This window comes from Ziziphus jujuba, chromosome 9 (assembly GCF_031755915.1).
Source record: "Ziziphus jujuba cultivar Dongzao chromosome 9, ASM3175591v1".
Classification (NCBI taxonomy): Eukaryota; Viridiplantae; Streptophyta; class Magnoliopsida; order Rosales; family Rhamnaceae; genus Ziziphus; species Ziziphus jujuba.
In genome coordinates, this window is record NC_083387.1 from 12,686,557 (window position 1) to 12,698,696 (window position 12,140).

At 33.2% G+C, this 12,140-nt stretch overlaps 2 protein-coding genes across 11 annotated transcripts; both read right to left on the reverse strand.

The window, feature by feature from the left end:
• Positions 1–730: 730 nt before the first annotated feature.
• On the reverse strand, positions 731–2,797 carry LOC107426959 (probable cinnamyl alcohol dehydrogenase). Its single transcript, XM_016037281.4, has 5 exons — positions 2,512–2,797; positions 2,276–2,389; positions 1,927–2,154; positions 1,382–1,821; positions 731–1,182 (listed from the first exon to the last, which is right to left on the reverse strand). Exons 1-5 carry the CDS (start codon positions 2,598–2,600, stop codon positions 986–988), a joined length of 1,068 nt encoding a protein of 355 aa, XP_015892767.3. The 5' UTR covers positions 2,601–2,797; the 3' UTR covers positions 731–985.
• A 3,323-nt stretch (positions 2,798–6,120) lies between these two features.
• LOC107426944 (RNA pseudouridine synthase 4, mitochondrial) lies at positions 6,121–11,531 on the reverse strand. Of its 10 annotated transcripts, none has more exons than XR_009634100.1 (11): positions 11,002–11,523; positions 10,759–10,830; positions 10,493–10,630; positions 10,339–10,386; positions 10,166–10,246; positions 9,471–9,593; positions 9,235–9,336; positions 8,591–8,699; positions 7,776–7,822; positions 6,727–7,666; positions 6,121–6,486 (listed from the first exon to the last, which is right to left on the reverse strand). XR_009634100.1 is itself a non-coding variant. In XM_048481256.2 (11 exons), the coding sequence occupies exons 1-10, from the start codon at positions 11,392–11,394 to the stop codon at positions 7,310–7,312; spliced, it is 1,470 nt and encodes a 489-aa protein (XP_048337213.2). In that variant the 5' UTR covers positions 11,395–11,525; the 3' UTR covers positions 6,617–6,901; positions 7,268–7,309. The 10 variants fall into 10 exon arrangements, 8 of the variants coding, with proteins under 8 accessions (XP_048337213.2, XP_048337211.2, XP_048337212.2 ...); XR_007243074.2 differs by lacking the exon at positions 6,121–6,486 and having other exon boundaries at positions 6,617–6,901; positions 7,025–7,666; XM_048481256.2 differs by lacking the exon at positions 6,121–6,486 and having other exon boundaries at positions 6,617–6,901; positions 7,268–7,666; positions 11,002–11,525.
• Positions 11,532–12,140: the final 609 nt, after the last annotated feature.

Genomic DNA, 12,140 nt, shown 5'->3' on the forward strand with positions numbered 1-12,140 from the left:
GGATTTGTTATAGAGAATTTAAGACTCTAGCTCATAACTAAGCTAGATGGGCTCTTGATATATGTTCTCCAGTTTCTCATCCCTTAGACCATATTAGGTAAGAAAAAATTGAAGTCCCTCTCTCATGTTGTTTTTCCTTCTTGTATATTTTGGATGTTTCTTTGTTGCTCTGTGAATGAAATCATGTTCTAGCAAAATATAGAAAAAAAAAAAAAAGAAAAAGAAAAAAGAAACATCTTCTCATTCCTAGGTTGTTTTTTGATGAAAACTTTATAGGGTTGTTTGGATGCGAGGTTAGTCACACCAAATTATTTTAAATTTTGCTCTACATAAATTTGTCTATTGTATATTTAGACAAAATTAATTTGATTGGACCATACTTTAAAATTAGTTTGTTCCAAATTTGATCTAATTAAATTGAACTAATTTATATTTATACAAATTGAATTTGTTTGGACTTTAAAAATTTTAAATAGTTTAGTTTCCAAATCAGTTTTTTAGTTTGGAGAGAAAAAAAAAATAAAAATGACAAATGTCCTACTGTTATAATGCAATTAAAAAATGACATTCACCCGCTCCTCGATATGACAGATTTCTAGGCACGCCAGGTTTGGTATCTTTCACTCTCATATCCGACCAAATCCAAATCCAAAGACCACATCCCACTCATTTTTCCTTTATCATTAATCTCAACGTCAAAAATATTTATATAATAAAAAAACGTCAAAAATTTGTTCAACACGTCTTCTACATTTTATTAGAAAAAAGAAAAAACCAAGGAAACAGAGAAAATAGAGTACCCAAACTGTTTCAATGTAAAAAAGCAAAAGAGAAAGACCAGAGCACTCTGAAATTAAGGGAAAAAAAAAAAAAAAAAAAGAAACAAAGTTGCAGCTTTTTCACTTAATGAGTATATAAATATATATATATATATATATATATATACTTATATATATATTTCCTGTAATTTATTTTCTTTAATTGATTAAAGATTGCTCCCCGCAACATCCACAACGAACCTGTATCTAACATCGTTCTTCTCCAATCTTTCAAATGCTTCATTAATATAGTCCATCTTGATGGTTTCAATCATGGAAGTTACGTTCTTCTCCCTGCAGAACTCAAGCATTTCTTCTTGTTCTTTCATGCTTCCCACAAAACTCCCAGTAATCATCCTCCTCCCTACAGGGAAAAAAATAATAATAATAATTAAAAAAAATAAAAAAAAAGAAGAAAAAAAGAAAAAGAAAAAGAAGCACAATTCAACAAAAGAAATGAGCACCCAATATAGAAAATCTTCAAACCGAGAAACGAATTTCCATATCTAAATAAAAAACATAACAAAATAAATAAATAAGAAAAGAAAAACATAGCTACTCACCAAGCATAACCATGGGGGAGACGAATTGCAGAGGGGTATTAATAACACCCATCAAGATCAGCTTCCCATCGAGCTTCAACAAAGAAAGGTAAGGCTCAAGGGGGTGGAAAACAGGGACTGTATCAATAACGTAATCGAATGAATCAGCAGCTTGTTGCATGCGAGTGGTGTCCGAGCTGACCAGGTAATCATCAGCACCAAGATGTTCAAGAGCTTCCACTTTCTTCTTCTCAGAAGAGCTTATCACAGTCACATGGTGTCCCATTGCTTTTGCTATTAACACCCCCATATGTCCAACACCTCCAAGACCCAATATTGCTCCTTTCAATCCACTCTGTTTCAGCCCAAAATGAGTCAGTGGACTGTAAACTGTCACTCCAGCGCAAAGTAGCGGCGCCGCTTGTTCCGGCACCAATCCATCGGAAATCTTCACCACAAACCTTAAAAAAAAAAGCCAAAAAAAAAAAAATTAATATCAACTAATTGGGAATGGTATTTTCTTTGTTTAATAAGAAATTTGGTACATGTGGGGGTTTTGTATATACTTTTGATGGACGACCATGGCTTCGGCAAACCCTCCTTGAGTGGGTTTTCCGTCGGTATAGACATCGTTATAGGACCAGATTTTTTTGCTGCAGTACTGCTCGTTGTCGGTTTTGCATGGATGGCAGTTTCTGCAGCAACCCACAGTGCATCCCACACCCACTGTGTCTCCTGCTTTGAACTTTGTAACCTCCGATCCAACTTCCACAACCTCACCAACCACTTCGTGCCTATCATCCAATCAATTTTATATAACGCATAATTAATAAACAAATATAAAAAATTTTATAATTAAGAAGCGAAGGAGTAGAACAGAGAAAACAGATAGCCTTTTTTTTTTTTTTTAATTACCCAGGAACCATGGGGTAGTGGGACATTCCAAGATCATTTTTGGCCTGGTGAAGATCAGTGTGGCAAACTCCACAGAAAGTGACTTTGAGGTATACATCTTCTGGTCCTGTGTTCCTGCATTGATTTTGTTTATATCTTTAAAACAAACTTTTTTTTTTTTTTTTTTTTTGGGTTGAAGATTATTTAATCAGAATAATTCAAAAGGAGAAAAATATTGATGGTCACGAAAGACTTACCTAAGAGTGTATGTATAGGGTGAAAGAATCCCAGATGAGTCTCTTGCTGCCCAACCTTTTATGGTTCTTTCAGTTTCAAGGCCGCCCATGATCGCAGATGGAAAATACAGAGAAAAAATAAAAAAAAAAATAGAGAAGCAGAAAAGTGGGTATGCGTGGCTGAGTTTCGATGGAAGAAGAAGATGAAGAAGAGGAAGAGTTGGGGTGTGAGTGCGGGAACTGTGGGGAATACAATGCAAAAAGCGAAGCTTATAAAAGGCCAAAAGAGTATAGACGGAAACAAAGCGAAATGGCTACTCATTCGGAATATAGAGTTGGACACCTCAGCATTGGGGTCACGATTGCGGTAGGTGAAGCTAAGGGGGTTGGTGGTGGATGCCCCTTTGCCAATGGGTTGTACATGCTACCCATTTACTCATACCTTGGATCATTGATAAATTGTGGGACCCACTTACAATGATTATGACCGTTGATGGTGACATTTACGGTTTGATTGAGACAACGTTTAGGTTGTATGAAAGTGGATTGGAATGTGGATGTATGTGATTTTGTTTTTTTGGCTGTGTTGCGTCATGTGTATGTCACTTCGCAAACACGGTCTAAATTACGGAGTAACTGGCCGATGACTTTTCACCCGTTTGTGGGACCTGTTTATTCTTCTGTTAGACCATCTTATACAGGCACTTACATAAAACGATTCCCTTTTGTTTTTTTTTGAACGATTCAAATAAATACCCCTCTCTCTCTCTCTCTCTCTCTCTCTCTCTCTCTCTCTCTCTCTCTCTCTCTCTCTCTCTCTCTCTCTCTCTCTCTCTCTCTCTCTCTCAAAACAAGTCTAATGGATGTTTGGTGAAAAAAAAGAAAAATATAGTAGGAAATTGATATTTGGAAATTTGTTTTTTGGATTTAAGTTTTTAGAAAATAAATTTTTTTGATTTTTTTTATAGTGTCTGGTTAATTATAGAAGAATATATGATTTAAAATCAATTTTTCAGATAATTTTAAAATAATATATTTTTAATAGGATCTATTTTTTCTGTCAGTTTTTTATATTATAAAATTTATTTTCTACTAGAATCCATAAATTTCTTCTCTTAAATATTATCCAAATAAAAAAAAATTTATTTTTTTAGAAAATTTTAAATTCCCACTAATTTTACAACTATCCAAACACCACTAACTTTATTACTATTCGAACACCCCATAAGAAAAAGCATTCTTCACATTTGAAAATATTTATAGAGAGAATTAGTCATAAATCAATCTCTCTTATAAGTTAGTGAAATTATGGAATCATTCTTCTTTTTTCTAAATATTAGAATGGCCTTCAGTGAGATGATAAAATTTGGGCAAAATAGTCAATTTTGGACGTGGGATATCCAGAATGGTTATTTAGCAAGGAAAAAGTAGTGTCGTGATAAGCGGTGCGAAAGTAAATATTTAATTTTTAATATTGATATATTTTGATAAGATTTTGTTTTGTTTGTATTCTATGATAAATTAAATATTGATCTATTTTGATAAGACTTTGTATTGTTTGTATTGTATGATAATGTGATGCTGTACAATGAATAAGAAAATAACTTAGATATAAATTGGTGCAAATTGTCAAAATAAAAAATATTCTTGTATTAAATTTAAAATTAAATTTACATGGAATGAGCTTCATTTTCTTGAGAATTAATCTCTAGTTCTCTTCCTCTTCCATTTTCCTTTTCCCTTTAGCATTAGATCTTAAAATCACGGTTTTCATTTGTATAATTAAACTATATATTTGCTCTACGTATAAGATCTTATAAGTTATTGGAAGGAGAAAAAAAGAAAAAATCTTATAAATTATCGATTAGTGGGTTGAGGTTGAGAAGTATATCAGAGAAGTAAATACTTTTAACATAAAAGAAAAAAAAAAATAGTTTTAATTCGTTTCATTGTGCTGCACACATATAAAATTTTCATTAAAAAGAAGAAGAAGAAGAAGAAGAAGAAGAAGAAGAAGAGTAATGCTATTTGATATTATAATACGAACCAACAAAATAATTACTGCATGTATCTATTTTTCAGTTATGAAACAAATAATTTACTAAATAAATATGTGAATCATGTCTCCAAAAAAAATATATGAATAATGGTACTTCCTAACCCATATAATAGGATAATAGGATTGAAGACCTAAAAAAAAAAAAAAAAAAAAAAAAGATTAAGACATGTAATCCAATTGAAATAAATGTCCGAGGTGAATGGTGTTTCACTGTGGAAGAGACATCATAAAAATTCCATCTAAGCTGATTGTTTGTTGATCTTTCGCTTTCATCCTAAACATGGACGTGATCCTCATATTCGTTTCATAGTATTACCATCATCCTCTACTTATCTGTTAGAGGATGCTGTCATGAATAGAACCGAAAGGGTCCAAAATGAAAATGATAATAAACTTGTGTTATGCAAAAGGGTCCATGTTGTTAGGCAAAAATTGTGTTGGATGATCAGGACCCTACACCTGTAAATTTCTTCAATTGGAGATGGAAGATTTGGCCAAGTGGCTTACAAGTTTATGTAAAATGGGAGTCTCGTATCACCATTATTGATGTTTAGTAAAAGTTCAAAGTTCGAATCACGAACTTCCACCAATATGGTAATAAAACTTATAAGAAGTCAAAAAACCTTTACTACCAAAAAAAAATAAAAATAATAAATAAATAGATAAAAAATAAAAGAAAAATACATTAGCTATATATGACATGTAAGTTGGATGAAAGAGATGGACAGCCTTCCTTAAGTTTGCTTCCAAGTTTTCTTCCCAATCAATCTCACCAACCTCTGGTTGACAATTTTGCAACCACAAAAATGAAAAAGAAAAAAAAATTTCGTTCAAAATTATATGAACCACATAGATACATCGCATCTATGATGAGATTTATTACCAATATTATTATCAATACTTGTCGGAAATACATACTAATCCGCTGGTATGCAAAATCTCTCAAAGTTGAATATCCAACGAAAGTTCTTTATTCTTATAACACTATCACGGCAATAGTTATCTATTTATTTATTTATTTTTTAGCAACGAAACTTTAACTTATCATTATATTGCTTTCAGCGACTCTTCAACTAACCAAAAAAGGAAAAAAAAAAAAAAAAAAAAAAAAAAAAAAAAAAAAGAAAAAGAAAAAAAAAGAAGAAATTGTAAGACTCAATTGAGAAAAGGTCCAAAAGCTTAGTAGGTACCCTAAAGAATTGTAGAACACAAATGGGTTTCATTAACCCAATAATTTGGTGATTATCAACTCTTTTGCTCTATCTAGATCTACAAAATGTTGCTTATTTTATTAATTTTTTAATCCAATTTCCTACCATAGACTTTGTTTAATACCACCTGTAAATAATTTTTTTTTGAAAAGCTGGATAACATTGTAGTTTTCCTGCTGGTTCTTGATTATATTACTGGTCTAATGTTAACATGCTATTGCAGGTTTTCCACATGATGCTGCCAAAAAGAAAACACTGTTAAAAGCAACTGGTTTTCACCTGACTATAAATCATATTACAACATTTCAACTTTAATTTGAAACCAAGATGCGATAAATGAAAAGAGATCAACTCCAAAAGTGCAAGCGGTAATGAGTGTCTCTTGACACCATTTTACAGTCTTCACTAAATTGGAATAAACAAAACATGTAAACTTTCTCATGGAGTAGTTGGAAGGATGGTTACCTACAAATTTAGACTTGGACAAAGTCAACATTAGACATGTCATATTTTAGTTGAGTCAATGTCATTATTGGATTAGATCATATTCTTCTTATGAATATCAAATCAACCAAAATAAAGATATATATAAATATATATATATATAAAATTCTACGGTATAGACAGTCATAGACAGTCTCCATGCTGACCATGAATATTGATGATTGTTTTTTCAACAACTGCAACTGCCGTCAACACTCCGTACACACCATAGACGGATAAACCCTGTTGTTTGCACATATCAACATTTGATGGGTCAACCTACTGGAAAAAGCAAATATCATGGGGCAAACTATAAATTTGAAGGAGGTGAAATAATAATTTATGGAAACTATAATTCCATTACTCCACAATGTAATCTTTTTCATTATTATTATTTAATAATATATGAATATGATGGCTTTTTGAGGGTTGTTTAAGCAAACTTGTTGCTCTTAATTACAAGAGGTATGGTATTACACGTACCGTTGGTACAAATGAAGTAAAAACCAAGCATTAAGTCAAGCTTCAAACAACTCATGTTATGCTGAAAGATGGGCCTGCAAAGGAAACTGGATAAGATGGACAATAGAATGTGAGGTTACTGGCTAATTGCCATTGCACACGACCACTGGAGTAGTAACTTAGCTGTAGAGTTTTCCTGTGTATGAAAGAACTGGTTATCCTAATTTTTTCATGGTACAAAACAACAGAATAATTATAATGACAGTACATGCACTAGACAAACTGTTCCAGAAAATAAACAATGTCCTCCTGGCCGTACATAAAAAACCTCTGGATGTCAAGTTAGCAGCCAACTGAAGAACTCTTTTGTTCTTTCCCTTCCAGCTGAAGTAATGAGCAGCATTGTACATGATAATCTTTTACCGAGGCCACATATGAACTTCTAAAATTGTCTGAACCCAAAATAATACCCTACTGTGAAAACATAACAATGTCTCTAGTATTGGGTAAGTACAAATATGAGTAAAAAACCTGGCAAAATGAGTTGGAGCACTAAAATCACCTCAACGGGATATAAATGAAGCTTGGAGGATCTAGTTGTAACTTAAGAGTTTGTAAGTTCCCAACTTCGTTGCATATGCGAAGGCAAAGAAGCAACCAACTTGATGCTTTCTAGGTGTGAAAGATCATAGTCTGAATACAGTTGCACATTTTGCAAAACCAGAGAAATATCAGGCAAAACCATTTGCTTGCAATGAAGATGTAGACGAGGATGCTTGTCAGAAATATCTCCATTATCTAAATCGAGACCAAAGGGAAGGATTTTTCTTTTCGGAACTTCATTTGAGTTGTTTTCATGATTAGAACAAGGAAAAGGTTTCCAGTTTTTATGAGCTTGCCACCCATATTTGTAGTCTCCAAGTATTGGTGTTCCCAAGACCTCGGCACAGTGGACACGAAGCTGTGATTCCAGAACATGATTGAAGTTGTGAAGAGCAAAAATTCAGTCAGTAGATAAGGGACAAATTTGGTTTCAGACATAAAAATTAGTATTGAGTTCTGATCCATACCTGGTGCTTTCTACCAGTAATAGGGGAAAGTTCTAACCATGTATATCCTGGATAATTAACATTGGGATAAGCAGCATATACAGAACTTGTTGATTGAGAAACAATTTTCTAGTAAAACAATCATAGTAACTGACAAAGAGGTCAAAAACAATCTTCATGAGATAGTTGGAGGAAAAAAGTGGAAAATAACTTCATTAGGCATCTCAAAAGAGAAAAAATTACCGTGAAAATGGATATAGGATGTAAACCATATACTACTTCGAAGCGGAAATATTTAGGATGTATTATATACTTTCACCGACGTGCATTATATATTTAGGTATTAATTTAGACATTGCTAGTGTTTGTACCCGTTCTATGATCAAATATATTTAAATGGCAGATTTCTTTTCTTTCATTTCTTTTCTTTTTACTCTGCACAACCTCTTGAAAAGCTGCTTGGTATCACTAAATGACCAAGAAAGTTGAACCAATCAACTGTTCTCTTCAAATTTCATACATTGCTTTCATTACTTCTTCTTCTTCTTCTTCTTTGTTTTCCCCCACACCCCCCACCCCCTTCCCCTCCCCTGTCCTTCCAGTTTTTCCATTTCATTTCAGGTCAAAAAGCATCAAAAGAATCAAGAGAAATGGGCACAATAATCATGCAGCCCGTAAGGTTTAAGAAATTTTGATTATAACACACAGAGATCAGACTTTTTCCCTTCTTTCTTTTTCCCATGCATCGAAATACTACTACCTTGTGTCTGGTGTAAATCTGTTTTTAAAGCTGTATGTAATAATTTTGTAGACTTGCAATAAATTTTGTTGCTAACCATGAGATGATCCAATCACTTTATACTTTGTAATTGCATGTTGTGACGCCAAAGTTTGGGAATTGTGCATTACTGTGATTCGATCTGATTTTCCATTGTCCAATACAACCTGTACTCAATATAACATAGTATGAGCATGACCTGATGGTTTAAATTCCCCAACATACACAAAAGGTATGATAAACGGGCTATTATATATGCCACATTGAGCTAGTTATTAGTATTATTAGACTAATAGTAAATGCAATATAGCAACAGAAGTAATGCATTTATTTTAATAACAGGACCAAGTTCTCTTAGGCACATCTACGATGCATATAAATGGACTATTTTAAGTTGTGAAAAATATTTAAATGGAAAAAGTATACAGATCTGCATCTCATTAGGTTTGATATCCCACAAGACTTTTCAAGATTATATGGTCAAACAACATATGAAGGCAACCGGCTAAGTTTCATTTATTATGTTGAACTAGTTTACTGTAAGAAATTCCCAATAAAAACCCCAGGACATCAAGGACCAGATACCAAGAAACTAGGCTACTAACGGCTTGATGGCACAGAATGCACTGATATTTATACATGGTAAGCCAGTTTTAGCTTCTTTTTTTTTTTTTTTTTTTTTAAAAAAAAACAAAATCTAACCTTTCTCAGAGGTGCTGAGATGAAACCCTTCCGATGTCTTGGAGATCCAATAACAAGTGCCCAATACCTTCTTTGCAGAATTCTCTTTACATTGTCTATTTCCTTTGAAAATAATACATGTATAAGGTTGAAACATAATATCAACAAAACTAACAGCCTTGTAACTTCCTATGAAAATGTTCCTGTACACAGCATGCCTATGAACAGTAGGGAACCAAAAAAAAAAAAAACTCAACTTTACCCACATCATGTGATGCTCCAAAGGTTTTCTCACGGAAGATGGTATGCAAAACTGTTGCACTTGTTTGTGTCCTTCCCATCACCAAGATGCCACTACTATCTCTGTCAAGTCTGTGTACCTACTAAACACAGGTTTTTTCATCACAAGAAAGTTAACATACTTATACAAGCAACCATTAATGAGATTGCCTAAATGGAAGATATGTGTTGTCCAGACCATGCAACACAAATCATAAAAGTTGCGCAAATAATTGAATCTATAAAAATTTGTCATGGTAATTTCTTTGAATATCCCTCATATTGTGCTTCAAAGAAGTAAGCTGGTCTATCAAAATATTACATTCATATATGTCACAGAAAGGAAATCTCCTTTTCTTGCAATTTGTTTAGCATACAACCAAATAAAACATTCTGCATATTAAAGATTGTCATCTTATCAAAATCTTTATATGTTTTGATTGCCCCTCTAGTGCTACACATATAGAACAAATGTACGATAGCAATACAAGTTACTAAACTGTTAGAACTAATAGAAAACTTTCGATCATGTCATACTTCCTATCCCAGCTCTCATGATCATACAACTACTCACAAGCCCAGAAATTGAGCTTAAGATGGTTGAAGGATGCTAAAATACTGTTTAAAAAAAGGAAAAAATTCAGACAAGTTAAAGTTAAAAAAATAAACTCACTAGCCGAGGGGGTTCCAAGCAGTCATAACTTAAGCAGGTGGCGGCCAGTTCATCTAAACTTCTTTTGATTCCAATCCCTCCCTGTTCAATCACTATATATAATAAAGAAAAGCCCACTACCAACAACTGAACTAAGGAGCAAGTAAACCACAAATGAACCATAAATAGCTGACCTGAACTGGCATTCCAGGAGGTTTATTGACAACAATAATTGCAGGATCCTGACCTCAGTAAGCCAAATGGAGCTCATATATTTATCTAAAGCAAGATACCCATGCCCCAAAAAAAAAAAAAAAAAAAAAGGACTACAGAGTGAAAGTTGAAAACCTTGTATAGCTCAAGGCTGCGGATAAAGCTCACTTCTTCTTCGTTGCAATGATATTCTTTCTTATCAACTGGGAACTCTTGAACGCTAATTGGTAGATATATTCGGTCTCCTAAGTTCATAGAGTCTTTAGCTGTCACCTTCAATAATTTCAAAAATTTTAAAATATATATATATATATATATATATATAAGAAAAAACAGTTATACGGAGAATGCCATATATATATATAAGAAAAAACAGTTATACGGAGAATGCCATTTCTTACCCTGCGAAGTCGGGGTTTCTGTAATTCATCGCCCATTTCAGAATGTCCAATGTCACAGGATTCCCTTCGAACCTGCAAGTAAACAAGAAGAAATTGAGAGGACTTGGGCTTTCCAATTGAGAAGCCACAAAAGAACCTTCTAATGAATTTGGGTTCTACAACTAAGAAGCCATGGAAGAACATTCTTATTGCTATTTCGTGCACGAAGGAAAAAAAAAAAAAAAAAAAAAAAAAAAACACAACCTGTCTGAGGCGGAAGAGCTTCTGAACAAGGCTTCTAGGAAGCTCAGGGCAACAACGGACAACCCATTTAAGCGCCGTGGTGGAGGAGCTATATGGGGGGTTTGCAGCTCCACGGCCTATTGCGGCGTCGTTTTTATTTTCCAATCGGTTTCTCGCGATCTCCTTCCCCAGAATTCCACCGTCGACGGTGGAAGTGTACGGAGGCAAAGTGAACCATTTGTTGCTGTTGTTGTCGCCGGGGTTTTCTTCTTGAGTGAGTGTTTCGGGGGCAATGGATGAGTAGTGAGAACGCCACTCGTGGAAAGGGGAGAAGAAAAGCCTCGCGCCATCCAAAACGGTGTCGTTTAGTGGTGAACGGAGTAGGATTCGGCGGAGGAGTTTGGGGTTTGCCATTGTTTGTGGCTTCAGGGCTTTCACAGAAGAGGAAGACAAAAGCCCAGCAAGGTTTAAGGAAGGGTTTTCGGTTCCATCTTAGTTCTTTATACGATAATAATTAAAAAATAAAAAATAAAAATAAAAACTGGGAAATTGGCATTTGCACATGAAACTTTATTAAGGTAGATACTTTACGCCCACTGTTACACTTCAAAATTTATCAAAGTTGACATTTTGTATTTTAAATAATTGTTTGGATAATTTTATATGTAGTTTTTGAGGTTTGCTTTAATTCAATTTTATATTTCAAATGCAGTATTTATTTTAAATAAACGTTTATACATTTTCAGAGGAGGTAACTGCAATTACATTTATACCCCTTTTTTATAAGAAAATTAATAAAATTTACACATGTTTTATAAATTTATAAATAAAATTAATAGAAGAGATAAATAAAAAAGTTTTAAATAATTAAATTCATAAATAAGCTCATTCAGTTTATAAAATTTATAGATTTATAAATAAACTAATTTAGTTCCTACCACAACTATCTACATAATTTTTTGAATTTTATTGTAGAAATTTTTAAATCTCTTTGTTCCATTCTAAAGATCTTACATATAATTAACTTTTTAAACCACTGATTTAGCATTTGAAGACCATAATATATATCCACTAGTTTAGAATTAACTTCTTAAATAATAATATCTATCATTGTTTCTAATGAAAACCAACAAGAATTGGGAGAGATCTGCGAAGGCCAT

Coding starts and splice junctions, on each gene's coding strand:
- LOC107426959 (XM_016037281.4), bottom strand. CDS start 2,600: ATGGGCGGCCTTGAAACTGAAAGAACCATAAAAGGTTGGGCAGCAAGA. Junction 2,390..2,511: donor CCCTATACATACACTCTTAG/GTAAGTCTTTCG, acceptor AAATCAATGCAG/GAACACAGGACCAGAAGATG. Junction 1,822..1,926: donor GCCATGGTCGTCCATCAAAA/GTATATACAAAA, acceptor TTTTTTTTTAAG/GTTTGTGGTGAAGATTTCCG.
- LOC107426944 (XM_048481256.2), bottom strand. CDS start 11,394: ATGGCAAACCCCAAACTCCTCCGCCGAATCCTACTCCGTTCACCACTA. Junction 10,831..11,001: donor AGCTCTTCCGCCTCAGACAG/GTTGTGTTTTTT, acceptor GTTTACTTGCAG/GTTCGAAGGGAATCCTGTGA. Junction 8,700..9,234: donor TCTCAGCACCTCTGAGAAAG/GTTAGATTTTGT, acceptor TATTGAGTACAG/GTTGTATTGGACAATGGAAA.